This window comes from Mustelus asterias, chromosome 14 (assembly GCF_964213995.1).
Source record: "Mustelus asterias chromosome 14, sMusAst1.hap1.1, whole genome shotgun sequence".
NCBI lineage: Eukaryota > Metazoa > Chordata > Chondrichthyes > Carcharhiniformes > Triakidae > Mustelus > Mustelus asterias.
This window is the reverse complement of record NC_135814.1, coordinates 53,026,001-53,041,098: the sequence shown is the minus strand read 5'-3', so window position 1 is coordinate 53,041,098 and position 15,098 is coordinate 53,026,001. Positions and strand designations below refer to the sequence as shown.

General features: G+C 41.4%; 1 protein-coding gene across 1 annotated transcript in view; it reads left to right on the top strand.

The window, feature by feature from the left end:
* The first annotated feature begins 3,743 nt into the window (after positions 1–3,743).
* phgdh (phosphoglycerate dehydrogenase) overlaps positions 3,744–15,098 on the top strand; it is a 39,363-nt gene continuing 28,008 nt past the window's right edge. The window contains exons 1-4 of the mRNA XM_078229201.1: positions 3,744–3,985; positions 5,966–6,117; positions 7,205–7,270; positions 13,292–13,346. Of these exons, the coding sequence (XP_078085327.1) occupies positions 3,851–3,985; positions 5,966–6,117; positions 7,205–7,270; positions 13,292–13,346 (408 nt within the window). The 5' untranslated portion in view covers positions 3,744–3,850. The remainder of the gene's footprint in view (positions 3,986–5,965; positions 6,118–7,204; positions 7,271–13,291; positions 13,347–15,098) is intronic.

The window sequence follows — 15,098 nt, the reverse complement described above, 5'->3', positions numbered from 1 at the left end:
TTGCACTTTGCCCCACCTTTGCAGTGCAAGGTGGACCAGGCTGGCACTGCCAAAGTGGCAATATACAGGGGGAAATCCCCCCGGCCCCGACCCTCTGGGGGGCCTCAATGGCCCCCCTTCACTCCGGCGGGGTTGGGCTGCCATCTCCCTGTAAGTAGGGAGCTATATTAAACCCCGCTGGAATGAAATATTCTTCGGGGGGTGGGGTGGGGTGGGGGGGGCCGGGGGGGGGGGGGGGGGGGGGGGGGGGGGGGGAGGGGGGGCAAAGGCTAGCAGGGAGATTTCAGTCCCGGGTCCCCTAATGGGATTGAAATCGTATTCAAATATTGATTTAAATAAATTATGCAGCTCTGTGCCAGAAATCAGTGCACAGCTTACGGCGCCAAAAATCCGGCTGCTGGAGATGTGCGGAGACCATGGCTCCCAGTGGGGAGCACGCGAAACGGCCTCCGCTCAAGTCTCTCGGCCCGCTATGCTCCAAAAACAGCGCAGCAAGCTGGGAGGATCACACCCATCTTTTCTTGATGGTTGTAAATTACTTGGATATTGGAATACACAGTAAAATTTCAAAATTTACCAATGAAACCAGATTTGTTAATGTGGCAAACAGTGAGGATAATATTTTTGCCTACAAGAGAACATTGATAGATGAGTAGAATGGGCAGAGAAATGGCAGGTGGAATCTAATACAGAGAAGTGTAACATGATCTATTTGGACAGGAGGGTCAGGGAAAGATAATCCGTACTTATAGGCACAGTTCTAAAGAGCACGCAGGAACACTTAAGGTTGATAATTATGTACAATTATTTTGTACTTTAGTGATGGGTATTAGTCAAATAATCAAAGTACATCAGCCCAATGTGATTTTATGCTGAATTCTGGGACACGAGCTGATCACATGACTTAGTCTTAGCATCATACTCAAACTTGACAAGGGAGAAAAAAAGCCAGTGATGCAAGATGTCACGGTTGAACAGTACTGGTGTGGGACCATTCACCTCCTGAGCAATTAACACTATCAGTTGTGTTATCTAAATTCAAAGATATATTGTGCAAAGAAAATCAAGTGTTAAAACTTAAAGTCTTGTGCATCAAATTAGTGCAGTTTAACTTGTGATGTTTAAAAACATCACTTCCTTTCACAGTGTGTAACCATCTTTGATTTTGTGCGTTTAGAATTAAGCTCTGTAATTAGCTTTTGTAACTCTTTAATATCTGTTTGTGGCATGTGCTATTTTATATTTAAGACAACAATCACTTTCAATTATTGACTTTATATGTGTTTTATATATACTTTTGTGTAATTTCCGTAACTTTGTAAGTTTTGTAAAGTTATTCTGTATTTTAATTGACTTATACCAAGCACTTACAGTTACAACACACGATGGCAAAGCAGTTGTCTCAAAAAACATTGATAAGTGCCTGTTTTAATGAAATTCTACAGGACACACTGATACCTATAGATCTATTAGAAATCTGGACCAAAGAAAATCCACATAATCAGATATTGCATGCTGTCTTACCTCAAATAAAGCAGACATCAAAATCATTCTCACTCATTATATTCTATACATACCCTATATAACTTCTAAGCATGACTCATTTTGCAATCTCCTTTATTCATTCTAACATTACAAGCAACTTTATCTTTTGTTTAAAAAGTGAAATAACTCATTCCAAGTAACCACAAAGATAAACACCCAGCAAAATAGCCTCTAAAAATTGTTACTGATAGGAGTCTGATTTAATACCAATTAAATGAAGTCTGAGACAATGAGCTCAAGATATCAGTCATGAGGGCATGACAGCATATTTGCCCCATCCTGAAAAAATGAGCTTGAAATATATCATAAATATTTTATCTGAGCAAGAAGTAACAGAAACAAACTTTAATGAGGGGGTGGTCCCGCAAATAATTGAGACCTTTGAGGACCAGTCAGGGCAATGGGAAATGAAATCAATAGATGATAATCACCCTTGAGAAACCAATTAGAAATTGATTGTGCACTACCTAGACCAATTACAGATTGATCACACACCTCAAACCAATTCGGAAATAGCTTTGTCCCAATAACATAAATGATCATAAATGATGTGGTTTGGAAAGCAGCAGTTTTCACTGACCAACTGCACAGCAAGTCTAAAACTCAAAGTTATAATGCTTGCTACCCTCAGGCAAGGAGATGTTACAGGGAGAGAACAGAGAATTCAGTGTCAACCTGCACCCAAGGCTGATCCAGAAAACAAGAGCTCTAGTACACTTGTCAAGTCCTGTCCTTGAGAAGTATTAATCTGCCCTTTATTAAAAAAAAATTCCTGAGTTACTTCAAACTGTCTTCTGTTGCCTATATGGTTATAGTCCTGTCTAACGCCAGCAACTCCATGTCATGTGTTTCTATGACTATAGCTAATGCTCTTAGTAGTAATGAACCTGAAGCAGCATCTATGAAACCTAAACTTAGATGCAAGTTTTCATTTCATTTAAATACCATGGAGCTTTCAGTCTCTTTCATGATAGACAGTGAAGAACTTTGGGGGGGCTTGATGTTTATTCTCAGAATTTGCAGTGCCAAGCCCTAAATCAGCCCTGAAATTAATATCTTCAAAAACTTTTTGTAAGTTTTTCATCAGGACTAAAGCCAAGTTCTGTGAAATTCTGATAGTTCAATCTTCAAAATGCAATTAATGTTGTGATACTTCACTAGGAGCAATTTTAGAAGGTGTATGGAATATGCTACACAGTGTGGCTCATTAATTTTCCCTCGTCGATGGTGTATCATTTTTTTTGTTACTCGTTTGGTCATTATGCATGAAGGTTCGAATATAAGGGAACTGGCCAACTGACCACAATTCAGGAACTTGTTGGTACTATTACTTAAGGGCCAGAGTCTGTATTAACACACAGCTCTTATCTTTTGTTTTCCACTTCAAACATCCAACTTGTAGGCTGAAATAAAGTCACACGGTTTACACAGCTAAGGCACACCTTACTGGCCATTAGTCTCGAAAGTTGTGTCTCTGTTCACACAAACTCTTTGAAAAGATTACAGAAATCATGCACTATTCTACTGTTGGGAAGTACAGCCCCTTACCCACCACTTTAGGTTTTTTTGGTACAAGTGCTTTGATGTGAAACAATACTCCACAAAAATCAGTTTAAATCACCACCTAAAGTTTATGAGAGGGTTTCGCAATGTAATTTTAGCGAAAGATGAGGAAGATCTGTAGAAATGGCACAAGCGTTAGATGGAGATCTGCAGAAATCCCAGGCCGTTTATAAAGCGTTGGTAAAACTGCTTCAGAGTGGTGGAACTAATGTCGCCTATCGCTGCACTAACATTTGAAGGGAACAGAATGAGATTCCCGGGAGGTGGGTCACCAGTTGTGCATTTGTTACGTTTGCTATGCCTCGGTGGATCTGCTTTATTCCGACAGAGCTTGTAATGGAAATGCATCCCTGAATACGAGTCCTTTCCGAACAATAAAGCACAGAAACGCCAGTTTAATCCAGCACCACTCTCAAGATGTCGCTGGGTGGAAACGATCTCCAGGACTCAGTGTAGCTGGATACTGGTTGTGGGATTTACCAACTCTCTTTATATTCAAAGCAGATCTCAGTCTGCCACCACCACCACCGCATTGTCAAGTTTAAAATCAGCATCGACAGTTGCGATTCGCTGCTCGGCGTGTACGTGCTTGAATGTCTTGAAGGGGAGGGAATGCGGCATAAATTTGGCACAGGGCGGGGTTAGGGCAGCTCCTAAAAACCCAGGAGCCCGGACCACGTGCTCAGTTTTGCTCCGGGGTGGAGAGACTGGAAGTTGGGAAGAAAATCGTTGTGGAGGGAAGATGGCTTTCTGCGTCCGCAATGTCCTCCTCAGCGAGCGCGTAGATGCCAGCTGCAAGAAGATTCTGGAAGAAAATGACATCAAAGTGGTCCAGAGGGAGGGTATGAGCAAACAGGAACTCCTAGCTGAAATCAAGGTATTGTTCAAAGAATCTGCTGGTTGCAGTAATCGCCGCGGGTATTTGGTGAAGTCCGTCAGGTATTGCAGACACGGCGCTGCTCTGTGTAAACGGTGCGATTTTTATTTGGGGGAGGATGCAATCGAACCCCCCCCCCCCGTGTTGCTAAATGAATCTAAAGACAACAGTGCAGAAAATGCTATTCTCCTCATCCTCCTTGTGTCAGAGCTGGGATTTTGTTGTGGGAGCAGTGTACCAAAACTTCGAATTGAGACACATTTGTTGGTACATTGCTGTGTACCTGATGGCGTCTCCTGGATCACCAAACCACAACATCACACTCCTCTTTTCTGATGCAACCGCGCCAAGGGGTTTCCGAGTGCAAAGAGACGGGCTGCAGTCAGGCTGGCGTTTGTCCAACCACATCAATAAGTTTATATATAAACTTAATACAGTGGGAGTTGCTTCAAAAAGAAAAAAAACATTACGAATTTAAAATAAATTCGACTTTCGGCATTGCCGAAGGTAATTTTGAAATGGCTCGGTAGCCCAGGGTTCCAACACGAACAACCGAGATTTTCAGAATCTTTTCTGAGTTTAATCATTCCATCTTCGCCTCTATTGTCCGAGCGGAATCTTGATCAAGGCGCAGTGAGACATTTTATAGTCTATCATTCAAACTTCTGGAATTATAATTGCAGTTGATTTAGTGTATAATTTCCTCCCAAAATATCTGTCTGCAATAAAGAAGTCAGTTTGTATGCACTTCTCATTTTAAACTTGCAAGAAAATGGAGACCAATCTCTCTTTCCCTATAAATCACAGTAATGTCAATCCCCGCGAGGAAATAAAGTCTTCCTTTGTGTTTCACTCTTTGATCTTGATTTACTCTCTCATTCGCAATTCATTTTTCTAATGTTATTTTCTCTGCCTGCACCATTCCTTGGGAAAATCGGTCGATTAATTATGCCCAGAACATTGTTTCCATGACTGTTAAATTCGTAAAAGTTGATTTGTTTCTCCCCCGGAAATCATGCAGGTCCTTACCCCCCCAATCCTCTCCCGGCAGAAGCAGTTGAAGGATCATCCTCTTGTGCCTCATTTTTCTTCCATGTTTGTTTTCCTCTTTTATTTCTCTTTTTTCCCACTTGTTTTCTCTTTTTCCAAATCTCATTTGACTTCTGCTTTCCCCGTCAATGAAAAGGTATGATGTTGCAAGGTCGCAATCGCAGCTTCAGGGTTCCTCAACATTTAATTGAGACTTGAACATGTGAACAATCACTGGGAACAGCTGTTTAACATTACCAAACCTTCAATCTTGCAGTGAAGCCAACTATACTTTTTAATAGTCTAACTTATTATCGAATAACTGTGAAAGTAAAACTAACTGCGTTAGAAGCAGTTCAGAGAAGGTTCACTCGAAGGATACCTGGGATGGGTTGGTGGGCAGAGGGGTTATCTTGTGAGAAAAGGTTGGACAGGCTAGGGCTTCATTGGAGTTTAGAAAATTGAGCAGTGCTCTTACAAGATCCTGAGGGGACTTGACAGGGTGTACACTGAAAGGATGTTTCCCTGTGTGGCAGGGACTAGAACTGAGGGACACAGTTCAAAAATTAGAGGTCCCCCATTTATGGTGGAGATGAGAAGACATTATTTTGAGTGTTGTGAATCTTTGCAAATCTCTTTCTCAGAGATTGGTGGGGACAGGGGTCAGTGAATAATTTTAAGGCAGATATAGATAGATAGATTCTTAAACTAACACGAGTTAAAGGTTATCGGGGTAGATGAATGTGCAGTTCAGGCCACAGTCAGATCGCCCACAATCTTACTGAACAGTGGAGCAAGATTGAGAGGCCAAATGGCCTTTTTCTCCTAATTAGTATGTAATAATTTTAAAATATTATAGATATGTGAAAAATATACTCTACAATGCTCTTTGGTAACCTTGCAGTAAACATACAGATCTGGATGCAAGTTACAATGAGTTTTTTATTATAGGACTATGATGGACTTATTATCCGTTCTGGAACAAAGGTTACTGCTGATGTTATCGATGCTGCAAAGAATCTGAAGATAATAGGTAGAGCAGGAACTGGAGTGGATAATGTGGATGTGGATGCATCAACAAGGAATGGAATCATTGTGATGAAGTAAGAACAATTAATTCTAAAACTGAAAATATGTTCAAAATGACAGATTTGCATAACACGTCTGAAAAGTAACTAGTTTTGCTATGATAAGTTAAAAAATCATTTTATGTATAGCATCTATTCACTATCTTTATGGAATATTTGAAGCCGCAAATTTATTTTCCTCCTTTCCCATGTCATGACCAAAACAATTAATTACATTTTATCGCAATACTGCACAATGGCATTTTCATGAACAGGAACTTGCTGACGTGTATCTATCAGTCCCGTATTCCAGGTGCTGCTTATGAACTAGAATGGTTTTATTCTATATAAACACTGATTAAAACTGACTGAAAAGTCATTAGGAAATTATATTAACAAAAGTTCTTCAAAAAATGTTGGCTTGCAGATCCACTTGTAAGCCCTATGACTACAGAAAATCAACAGTCTTCCAGCACATATCTGCTGTTGATAATGTAGAAAACCTATTTTAAATAATTATCTTTGACTTAGCTATCGATTCCGGACCAGATGTCTAAGAACGTATGATTAAGTTTTCAGGTCCAAAGAAACAAATTCTGGAACCTGTAGGGACCAAGCGGGCAATCTGTGGGTGGAGCCAGAGGACAGTGGTGGAGTGTTGAATGAATACTTCACATCCGTCTTTACCCAAGAGAATGAGGACAATGGTATGGAATTCAGGAGAGATTCTGAAGTTATTGAGCAAATTGACATAGGGAAGGACAAGGACAAGATGTTGGGCAGCCTTAAAAGTGGATAAATCTCCAGGTCCAGATGAATAGTGTCCTAGACTGCTATGGGAGGAGATTGCAGGGACTCTTATTCAAAGTATTCATAGTATTTGGTCTTGTTGTATTTTGAAATTAAAGAAATAGAACTGGTAAAGGTTTATTTGGAATCGATCACTTTACACAGCAATATTTCATAATACTAAAATACCAAACCAATGACATAGAAACTGAGAAACACGTTTTTAATATTCTCTGAACCAGCTAATCCATGCTTTTCTTGGATGAAAGCTTACTGCTGCAATCCTCAAAAGATTAGCAATTGAATTAATATTAATCCTATTTTTTCTCCAAAGCACGCCAAATGGAAACACTCTTAGTGCTGCAGAAATGACCTGTGCGATGATCATGTGCCTGGCGCGGTAAGGTTTTCCAGCTATATTTATATTCTAACAAAAATTATTGAACCAAGGCATTAAGTTACCAAAAAAACAGAAAAAAATGTTCTTACAATTGAAGCATTGAAGAGCATACACCACAAATCAGTTTATAATGTGTGTGTGGCCTAATGATGGTATCCTTGGCAAAACTGTGGTGGGGCTTAGAGCCCAGAAGGCCACGCACAGTGGGGCCAGAGAAGGCTAAAGTTTTGTCATTTTGGTGGGACCGCGGAGGAGACTGTAACTGACTGTGGGAGGAGAGGGAGTGAGTTAGTGACTGAGTGAGTGTGTGGAGGGAGCAAGTGACTGTGTAGAGGGTGTGTATGTGTGTGTTGGTGGATCTGATTGAATGACAGTGTGTTTATGTGCGGGAGTGAATGACTGTGGGTGGGGGTGAGTGCGAGTCTGCTTTATACCCAGTCTCAGTTTTCTCTCACTCTCACCGCTACACACCTAATACATACATGCATTCTCATCCACATACACTGACCTCTGACATTCTGGTCACTTTTATTGCATCGCCTTTTTAACTCAACAGTTTATTGCTATGACATTGGTTTCCATTTATTCAGCAATTGTTTCTTTCCTTAAAACCTCCATTTTTTTTGAAATTCAGTTTATTCTGCGACACCTTACCTTTTGGAAATTCGCTTTATAGACCGCTTTAATGAGAACAATTTGCAAATGTGACCCCCTGAGCGAAAAGATTGGACCCCCCAGCCCACCATTAAGGTCTCAGGAGCGCCCCCCCCCCCCCCCCCCCCTTTTCAATTCCTCTCTGGCCACGGGGGAGGTGCCGGGTGACTGGAAAACAGCTAATGTGGTTCCACTATTTAAGAAGGTTTGTAGAGATAAACCAGGGAACTACAGACCAGTGAGTCTCACGTCAGTGCTAGGGAAAATATTAGAGAAACTTCCGAAGGAGAACATCTATCTCCACTTGGAGAGGCAAAGCTTGATCAGGGATAGTCAGCATGGTTTCGTCAGAGGGAGGTCATGCCTAACAAATTTGATTGAATTGTTTGAGGAGGTGACCAGGTGTGTAGACGAGAGTAGTGTAATCGATGTAGTTTATGTGGATTTCAGCAAAGCCTTTGACAAGGTCCACATGGGAGACTTTTAAAAAAAAAAAAAAATTCACATGAGATTCAGGGTAATTTGATAAAGTGGATTCAAAATTGGCTTAGTTGTCAGAGACAGAGTGATGACAGAAAGCTGCTTTAGTGACTGGAAGCCACTGGTCAATGGCGTACCCAGGGATCTGTGTTAGGCCCCCCATGATTTGTCATTTATATAAATGACATTGATGACTATGTGAAGGGTAGGATTAGTAATTTTGTAGATGACACAAAGATTGGACAGGTGGTTAACAGTGAGGCTGAGTGTCTTGGGCTACAAGATGATATGGACGGAATGGGCAGATGAGTGGCAGATGGATACACTTTGGAAGGAGTAATTTGACAAGAAAGTACTCATGAATGGTTGGACACTAGGAAGTTCTGTAGAACAAAGGAACCAAGGCATGTTTGTCCACAGATCTCTGAAGGTGGAAGGGCATGTTAGTAGGGTGGTGAAAAAGGCATATGGGACACTTGCCTTTATCAATCGAGGCATAGATTACAAAAGCAGGGATGTCTTGTTGGAGTTGTGCAGAACTTTGGTGAGGCCACAGCTGGAGTACTGTGCAGTTCTGGTTGTCACATTATTGGAAGGATGTGATTGTACTGGAGAGGGTGTAGAGGAGATTCACCAGGATGCCTGGGAACATTCATGAGGAGAGGTTGCATATGCTTGGGTTGTTTTTGTTGGAGCAGAGAAGACTGAGGGGTGACCTGATCGAGGTGTACAAGATAATGAGAGACAGGGACGGAGTGGATAAGGAGCAGCCATTTCCCCTTAGTTGAAGGGGCAGTCACGAGGGGTTGGAATGTTGAAGTTGTACAAAACATTGGTAAGGCCATACTTGGAATACTGTGTGCAATTCTGGACACCCTGTTATAGAAAGGATATTATTAAACTAGAAAGAGTGCAGAAAAGATTTACTAGGATGCTACCGGGACTTGATGGCTTGAGTTATAAGGAGAGGCTGGATAGACTGGGACTATTTTCTCTGGAGCGTAGGAGCTGAGGGGTGATCTTATAGAGGTCTATAAAATAATGAGGGGCACAGATCAGCTAGATAGTCAATATCTTTTCCCAAAGGTAGGGGAATCTAAAACTAGAGGGCATAGGTTTAAGATGAGAGGGGAGAGATACAAAAGTGTCCAGAGGGGCAATCATTTCACACACAGGGTGGTGAGTGTCTGGAAAAAGCTGCCAGAGGTAGTAGTAGAGGCGGGTACAATTTTATCTTTTAAAAAGCATTTAGATAGTTACATGGGTGAGATGGGTATAGAGGGATATGGGCCAAATGCGGGCAATTGGGATTAGCTTAGAGGTTTTTAAAAAAGAAAGGGCGGCATGGACAAGTTGGGCCGAAGGGCCTGTTCTCATGCTGTAAACCTCTGTGACTCTATATCCAAATATGCTTGACAGCAGACTATGGTAATGATATTGGACAGGTTTTATATGCACTGTTGTTCTTTGCAGAATTTGGAATAGGGTGTGAAGTGTCATTGGTATTTCTTACTCCACCCATAGAACAGTCCAACTTCTTTTGTTAGATATGGGTGGGGAAAGGAAAGGAGCAAAATATGGTCTAATTCTTTTGAAGTTCCAAATGAATTCACATTTCGCATCTCAAATTTATTCCACAGTTTTAACTACATTTATTGGGAGTGATAAGTGATGTGCTATTGTAGAGGGTATATCTTTTCTTTGGCAGTAATGAGAATTGTTCTAATTGCTGCTGGAACCTGATAGATGGTAGTCCACAGAGACTCCTCAAGAAGGGGACGAAAAGTTAAGTTATACTTTTTGTGTTCTTGGCACCAGATTTCAATAGGATAAACGTAGAACATAGGAACAAATGTGGTTTAATGAGGTCATGACTGATCTGTATCCCTGCTCTATTTAGCCAACGTGGCTCCATATCTCTTAATATCCCTTAGCTAATTAGTTTCTTTGGATTGTCAGTTATATTCTTCTTTTCCTCTATTGTAAAGAGTGTGCACAATAATTATTCAATAAGTCTGCCATTTCTTTATTTTTAATTGCAGTGTTACCCGCATGTATTTTTCAAAAGACCACCCTTTTCCTTCTAATATAAGTAAAAACATGTTGTTAGTCTTGATAAGCCTTGCAAGCTTGACTTTCTATTTGCTTTTATAGTTAGTATATTTTTTGTCTCTGTTTATTCTTTATATCTCTCCCAATCTCCTGTATCCATACTATTCTTTACACATTTGTTTATCCAACTTCTATCTCTCATCAGTCTTATCAACCAAGGCTGTTTTACTTGATAAGTGAAGATATTGTCCCTTAGTTGATTCTATTATGGTCCTGTATTGAGATTAATTATTTTTGAACACCTCCCATTGTTCACATGTAGTTGTCAGCCTATCTCACTCACCCTGTTAAAAGTTAGTTTTAATCTGGAAACTTGGTAACTGTGGTGTGTTTCTCCTTTTCAAATCTAACATTGAATCAGATTATGTTATTATCACAAACAAATTCTCCGTTTAATTATTGCTGAAAAAAGAAATACTGTCAAAGCTTTTTGCCTTGCACTCATTAGAACAGATGCAAAACTGCCAAATTTCAAAGGCAGCAACAATTTCCAGGAGAAGTGGGTGCTGATTAAGTTTGAAATTTATTTATTAGTCACAGGTAGGCTTGAAGTTGCTGTGAAAAATCCACTAATTGGCAAGTTGATTCTGAAGGAACATGTCCAGGCAATGAGCCTTTTGAAGGGAACAATTCCCTGGAGTATTCTCTGCTCAAGACATTGTCATAATCAGAGTTGACTTGCTAATCAATCAGCATCCTTTCATCATGCAATATAAACATTGCTTCCTTTGAAATTTCTTTTCTTCCATTTGTCCTGATGAGTGCAAGACTAAAAGCATGGACAACGTGTCTCCCTTTTTATGGCAATTATTTTCCCTCATTGTCAGATTATTCTCCAGATCTGGCTCATTACTAATTATCAAATCTAGTGTGACTTGCCCTCTTGGTTCCAGAACACGTTGGCTTTGAAAACTCTTGAGTGCACTCACTTGAACGACTCTTCCCATCTGTATAAAAACTAAAGCCTCCCAGAAAGTTCATTTTCATGGCTGTATCTGTGTCCATCTGGCTGTAACCTTCTGGCACTTGGCAACTTTCACAAGAATGTGAAATTTGTAGCACTTTTTCTATCTTTACTGTATGATTTTGAAAAGAGTTTTCATGCTGGTTTAAAGAGAGCAACTTCCAAATCTAATTTCTGTCTTGATCTCTAATATCTCTAAGCTTTTTTTTTGCTGGATGTCTGTGTCAAGTTTTGTTTGCCTCACGTGCTGTGAATTGAAAAAGGCCCTGGTTCAGAGAAGCTCCCATATTAGGACAAGTTTAGAGAGCTGAGGATTTTGATTCTGAGCAACAAAGACTTCAATTATGTAAAATTCTATACATGCAGACACTACTTTATCGAGATAGGCAGTGAGGAATTAGGAACATCGGTATATCGTTATGAAAGAAAAAAAATTGAATGCTAGGAAGTAGTTATTTTCAGAATGATCAGCCTTTGGAATAAGTTGCCTAACGTGTAGAGAGCGGATTCCAAAGGGAATTGGGCAAGAATTTGTGAATGGAAGATATCATCATGGGCCCGAATTTACCATCAAGTGTGCCCGAAAACAGGCGCAAAACTTGGTAGAGTCGAGCGTGAGGCGAGTAGCGCAATCCATGCCCGCCTCAACGACCGAAAATGGCCACGGTTGGGATTGAGCCCGAAACAGGCGTGACATCAATTTAAATGCATTTAAATTGACTTAATAGGCTGCACGCCCAAACTTACTGGCACTTCCCTCTTTACCACTGCGTTCACCTGTCCAGATTCGGTGAGAAACAGACTTGGTCCACAAAGGTCCAATTCGGACACTCTAGCTTCTGAGGAGGTAAGTTCAGAGCTTCTGCAGCTCTCTGACTCAGATTGACAGTGGGGGAGGGAGGAAAGTGGGTCAGATGGCTCTCTGGTGGGGGGGGGGGGGGGGTCAGATGGCTTTCTGGTGGGGGGAGGAGGGAGGGGGATCAGATGGCTGGTGGGAGGGTGGGGTGGGGCAGGAGGTTCCGCCGCCACTCTGCGTGTGATCGGTGGGGGGAGGGAGGGGGTTCTGCTGCCACTCTGCATGTGATCGTTGGGGGGGGAAGGGGGCAGGGGCTGCTGCGATTGGGTAGCGGGGAGATGGGGGGGATAAGGAGTCAGTTATGTCGTGGGGATGGGGCAATGTCTGTGGGGGCCAGGGCGGAGGCATTATCAGCAGCGTGATTCAGAATCGCTGCTATTCTTTTCAGGCTGAGTGCGTATGGGGGTGCCTGAGAACAGGTCTAAAAGTCAGATCTGAAACACTCCCAGTTTCAAGTCCGCCCAGCACTTAATTAAAGTGGTAAAATAGGGCCCCATGAGTCACAAATGTAGGCTTGTTAACAGGAATAGTGGTACCAGTCACCATAATCTCTTAAAGCTTGGTTGGTTGTCTGGGGTAGATGAGAGAGGAATTTACCAGCATTTTTGCCAAAATAAACTTAAAGATTTTCTGTCCTTCCACCTTTTCCAGGAGATTCCACAACCGAAGGCATGGGGTTGGAATGTGTTGAATGATGTGTGTAGGTTGCATCATGCAGGGTGGCACAAGCTTGGCAAACAAATTGGTCTTGTATTGTCTGCCATTTTTATATGTTCATACAGTCTTTCGGCCTTTTTCCAACAATGGATATTAACCCCATGCATTTTGATTCAATGCTATTGTTGTATCCTGATTTGCTGCTGACTGCAGTTTGATTTCAGTAAAGATGAACAGAATGGTGTTCTGTTTTTGCAGCTGTGGTGAAATAAAATGAGATTTAACTTTGTTATTGCAGGCAAATTCCACAGGGAGTTGCTTCCATGAGAGCTGGAAACTGGGAGAGAAAGAAGGTAAGGCAGTGGTGTGGATAGTAAAAATAGGACGTGGAGGAAGAGGATTGCAAAGAATACAACAGAATAATAAAACATTCCAGGGTGCTTCACGTGAGCACCAAATCTGAAAGGACAACATTAAGGCAGATGGCCAAAAGCTTGATCTAAGCAGAGTCTTAAAGGAGGGTAGATAACCAGAGAGGTTTAGGGAGAAATTCCAGAGCTGACGGCTTGGGCAACTGAAGACTTTGTTACAAAGGGTGATGCAATTAAAATCAGGGATGTTCGAGAGGCCAGAATTGGAGGAGCGCAGGCATTTTGGAGGTTATGGGGTTTGAGGAGATGACCGATTAGAGAAGGGGACGAGACCATGAAGGAACTTGAACATGAGAATGTGAATTTTAAAATTTTACCAACAAGCATAGGGGTGAAAGATAAATGGAACTTGGCACAAATTATAACATGGACAGCAAAGTTTTGAATAACCTCAAGTTTAAGAAAGGTAGAATATGGAGGCCAGCAAGGAGTATGTTGGAATAGTCAAGTCTAGAGGTAACAAAGGCATGGATTAATTCTTTCCTGGGATCTGGGTGTCGCTGGTCTGGCCAGGACTTGTTGCTGTTCCCTAATTGCCCTTGAGAGGGTGGTGGATAACCATCACCCTACAGTCAATGTGGTGTAAATACACTCTGTGCTGTTAGGAAGGGAGCAAGGAAGTTACACAAGTGGAAATAACTGGTCATATTGTTTGGGCAGATATGTGGCCATAAGCTCATCTCAAACTCAAATATGGAGCCACCGACCATTTATTTGATATAATTTTATGAAATATAATTGATTGCAATTTTGCCACTTTGCTAATAGTCAACTAGAAATCTCTCGATTGTGATATGGGAATGTGTTCAAGTTAATATTTTTATAAATTTACATTTTAACCATTTTTATCTGCATTGGCAAAAAATTAATTGGAGGAGTAGTGTGTGTAAAATGGGTGGTCAACACACTGCTACTTGCTGTTTTGCTTTATTGACCAGATATGTCCAAGTTTAATAGCCAATGTGTGCTGTTGTTCTCAGCCATGCTAAATGGGGGCATTACATTTTGCCATGGTGATTTGGGGTGTAGATGGGAATAAAATCAAATCCTCTATTCAGTTGCCTTGCTGAGTTGTGCCTATGCATTGATGTCAGGCTCAATTGTAATGTCCCCAACATTCCACAGTTTAAGAGTATGCTGTGACTCATTGCCGAGGCAATGTATGTTAAATTCACCAGTAGCCATTAATGGGGAAAGGTTTCCCGTGTGGTCCATTTCTTTGGGAAAGAAAGTTAGCACATGAGAAAATGCAAACAGCAGTAGATGTATTAGTTGTTTTGGGTGAATAGGGGATTAGCTATGAGGAGAGGTTGGAGAAACTTGGTTTGTTCTCACTGGAACAACAGAGGTTGAGGGGAGACCTGATAGAAGTCTACAAGATTATGAGAGGCATGGACAGAGTGGATAGTCAGAAGCTTTTTCCCATGGTGGAAGAGTCAATTACTAGGGGGCATAGGTTTAAGGTGCGAGGGGCAAGGTTTAAAGGAGATGTATGAGGCAGATTTTTTACACAGAGTAGTGGGTGCCTGGAACTCGTTGCCGGGGGAGGTAGTGGAAGCAGATACGGTAGTGACTTATAAGGGGCATCTTGACAAGTACATGAATAGGATGGGAATAGAGGGATATGGTCCCCAGAAGGATAGGGGGTTTTAGTTAAGTCGGGCAGCATGGTTG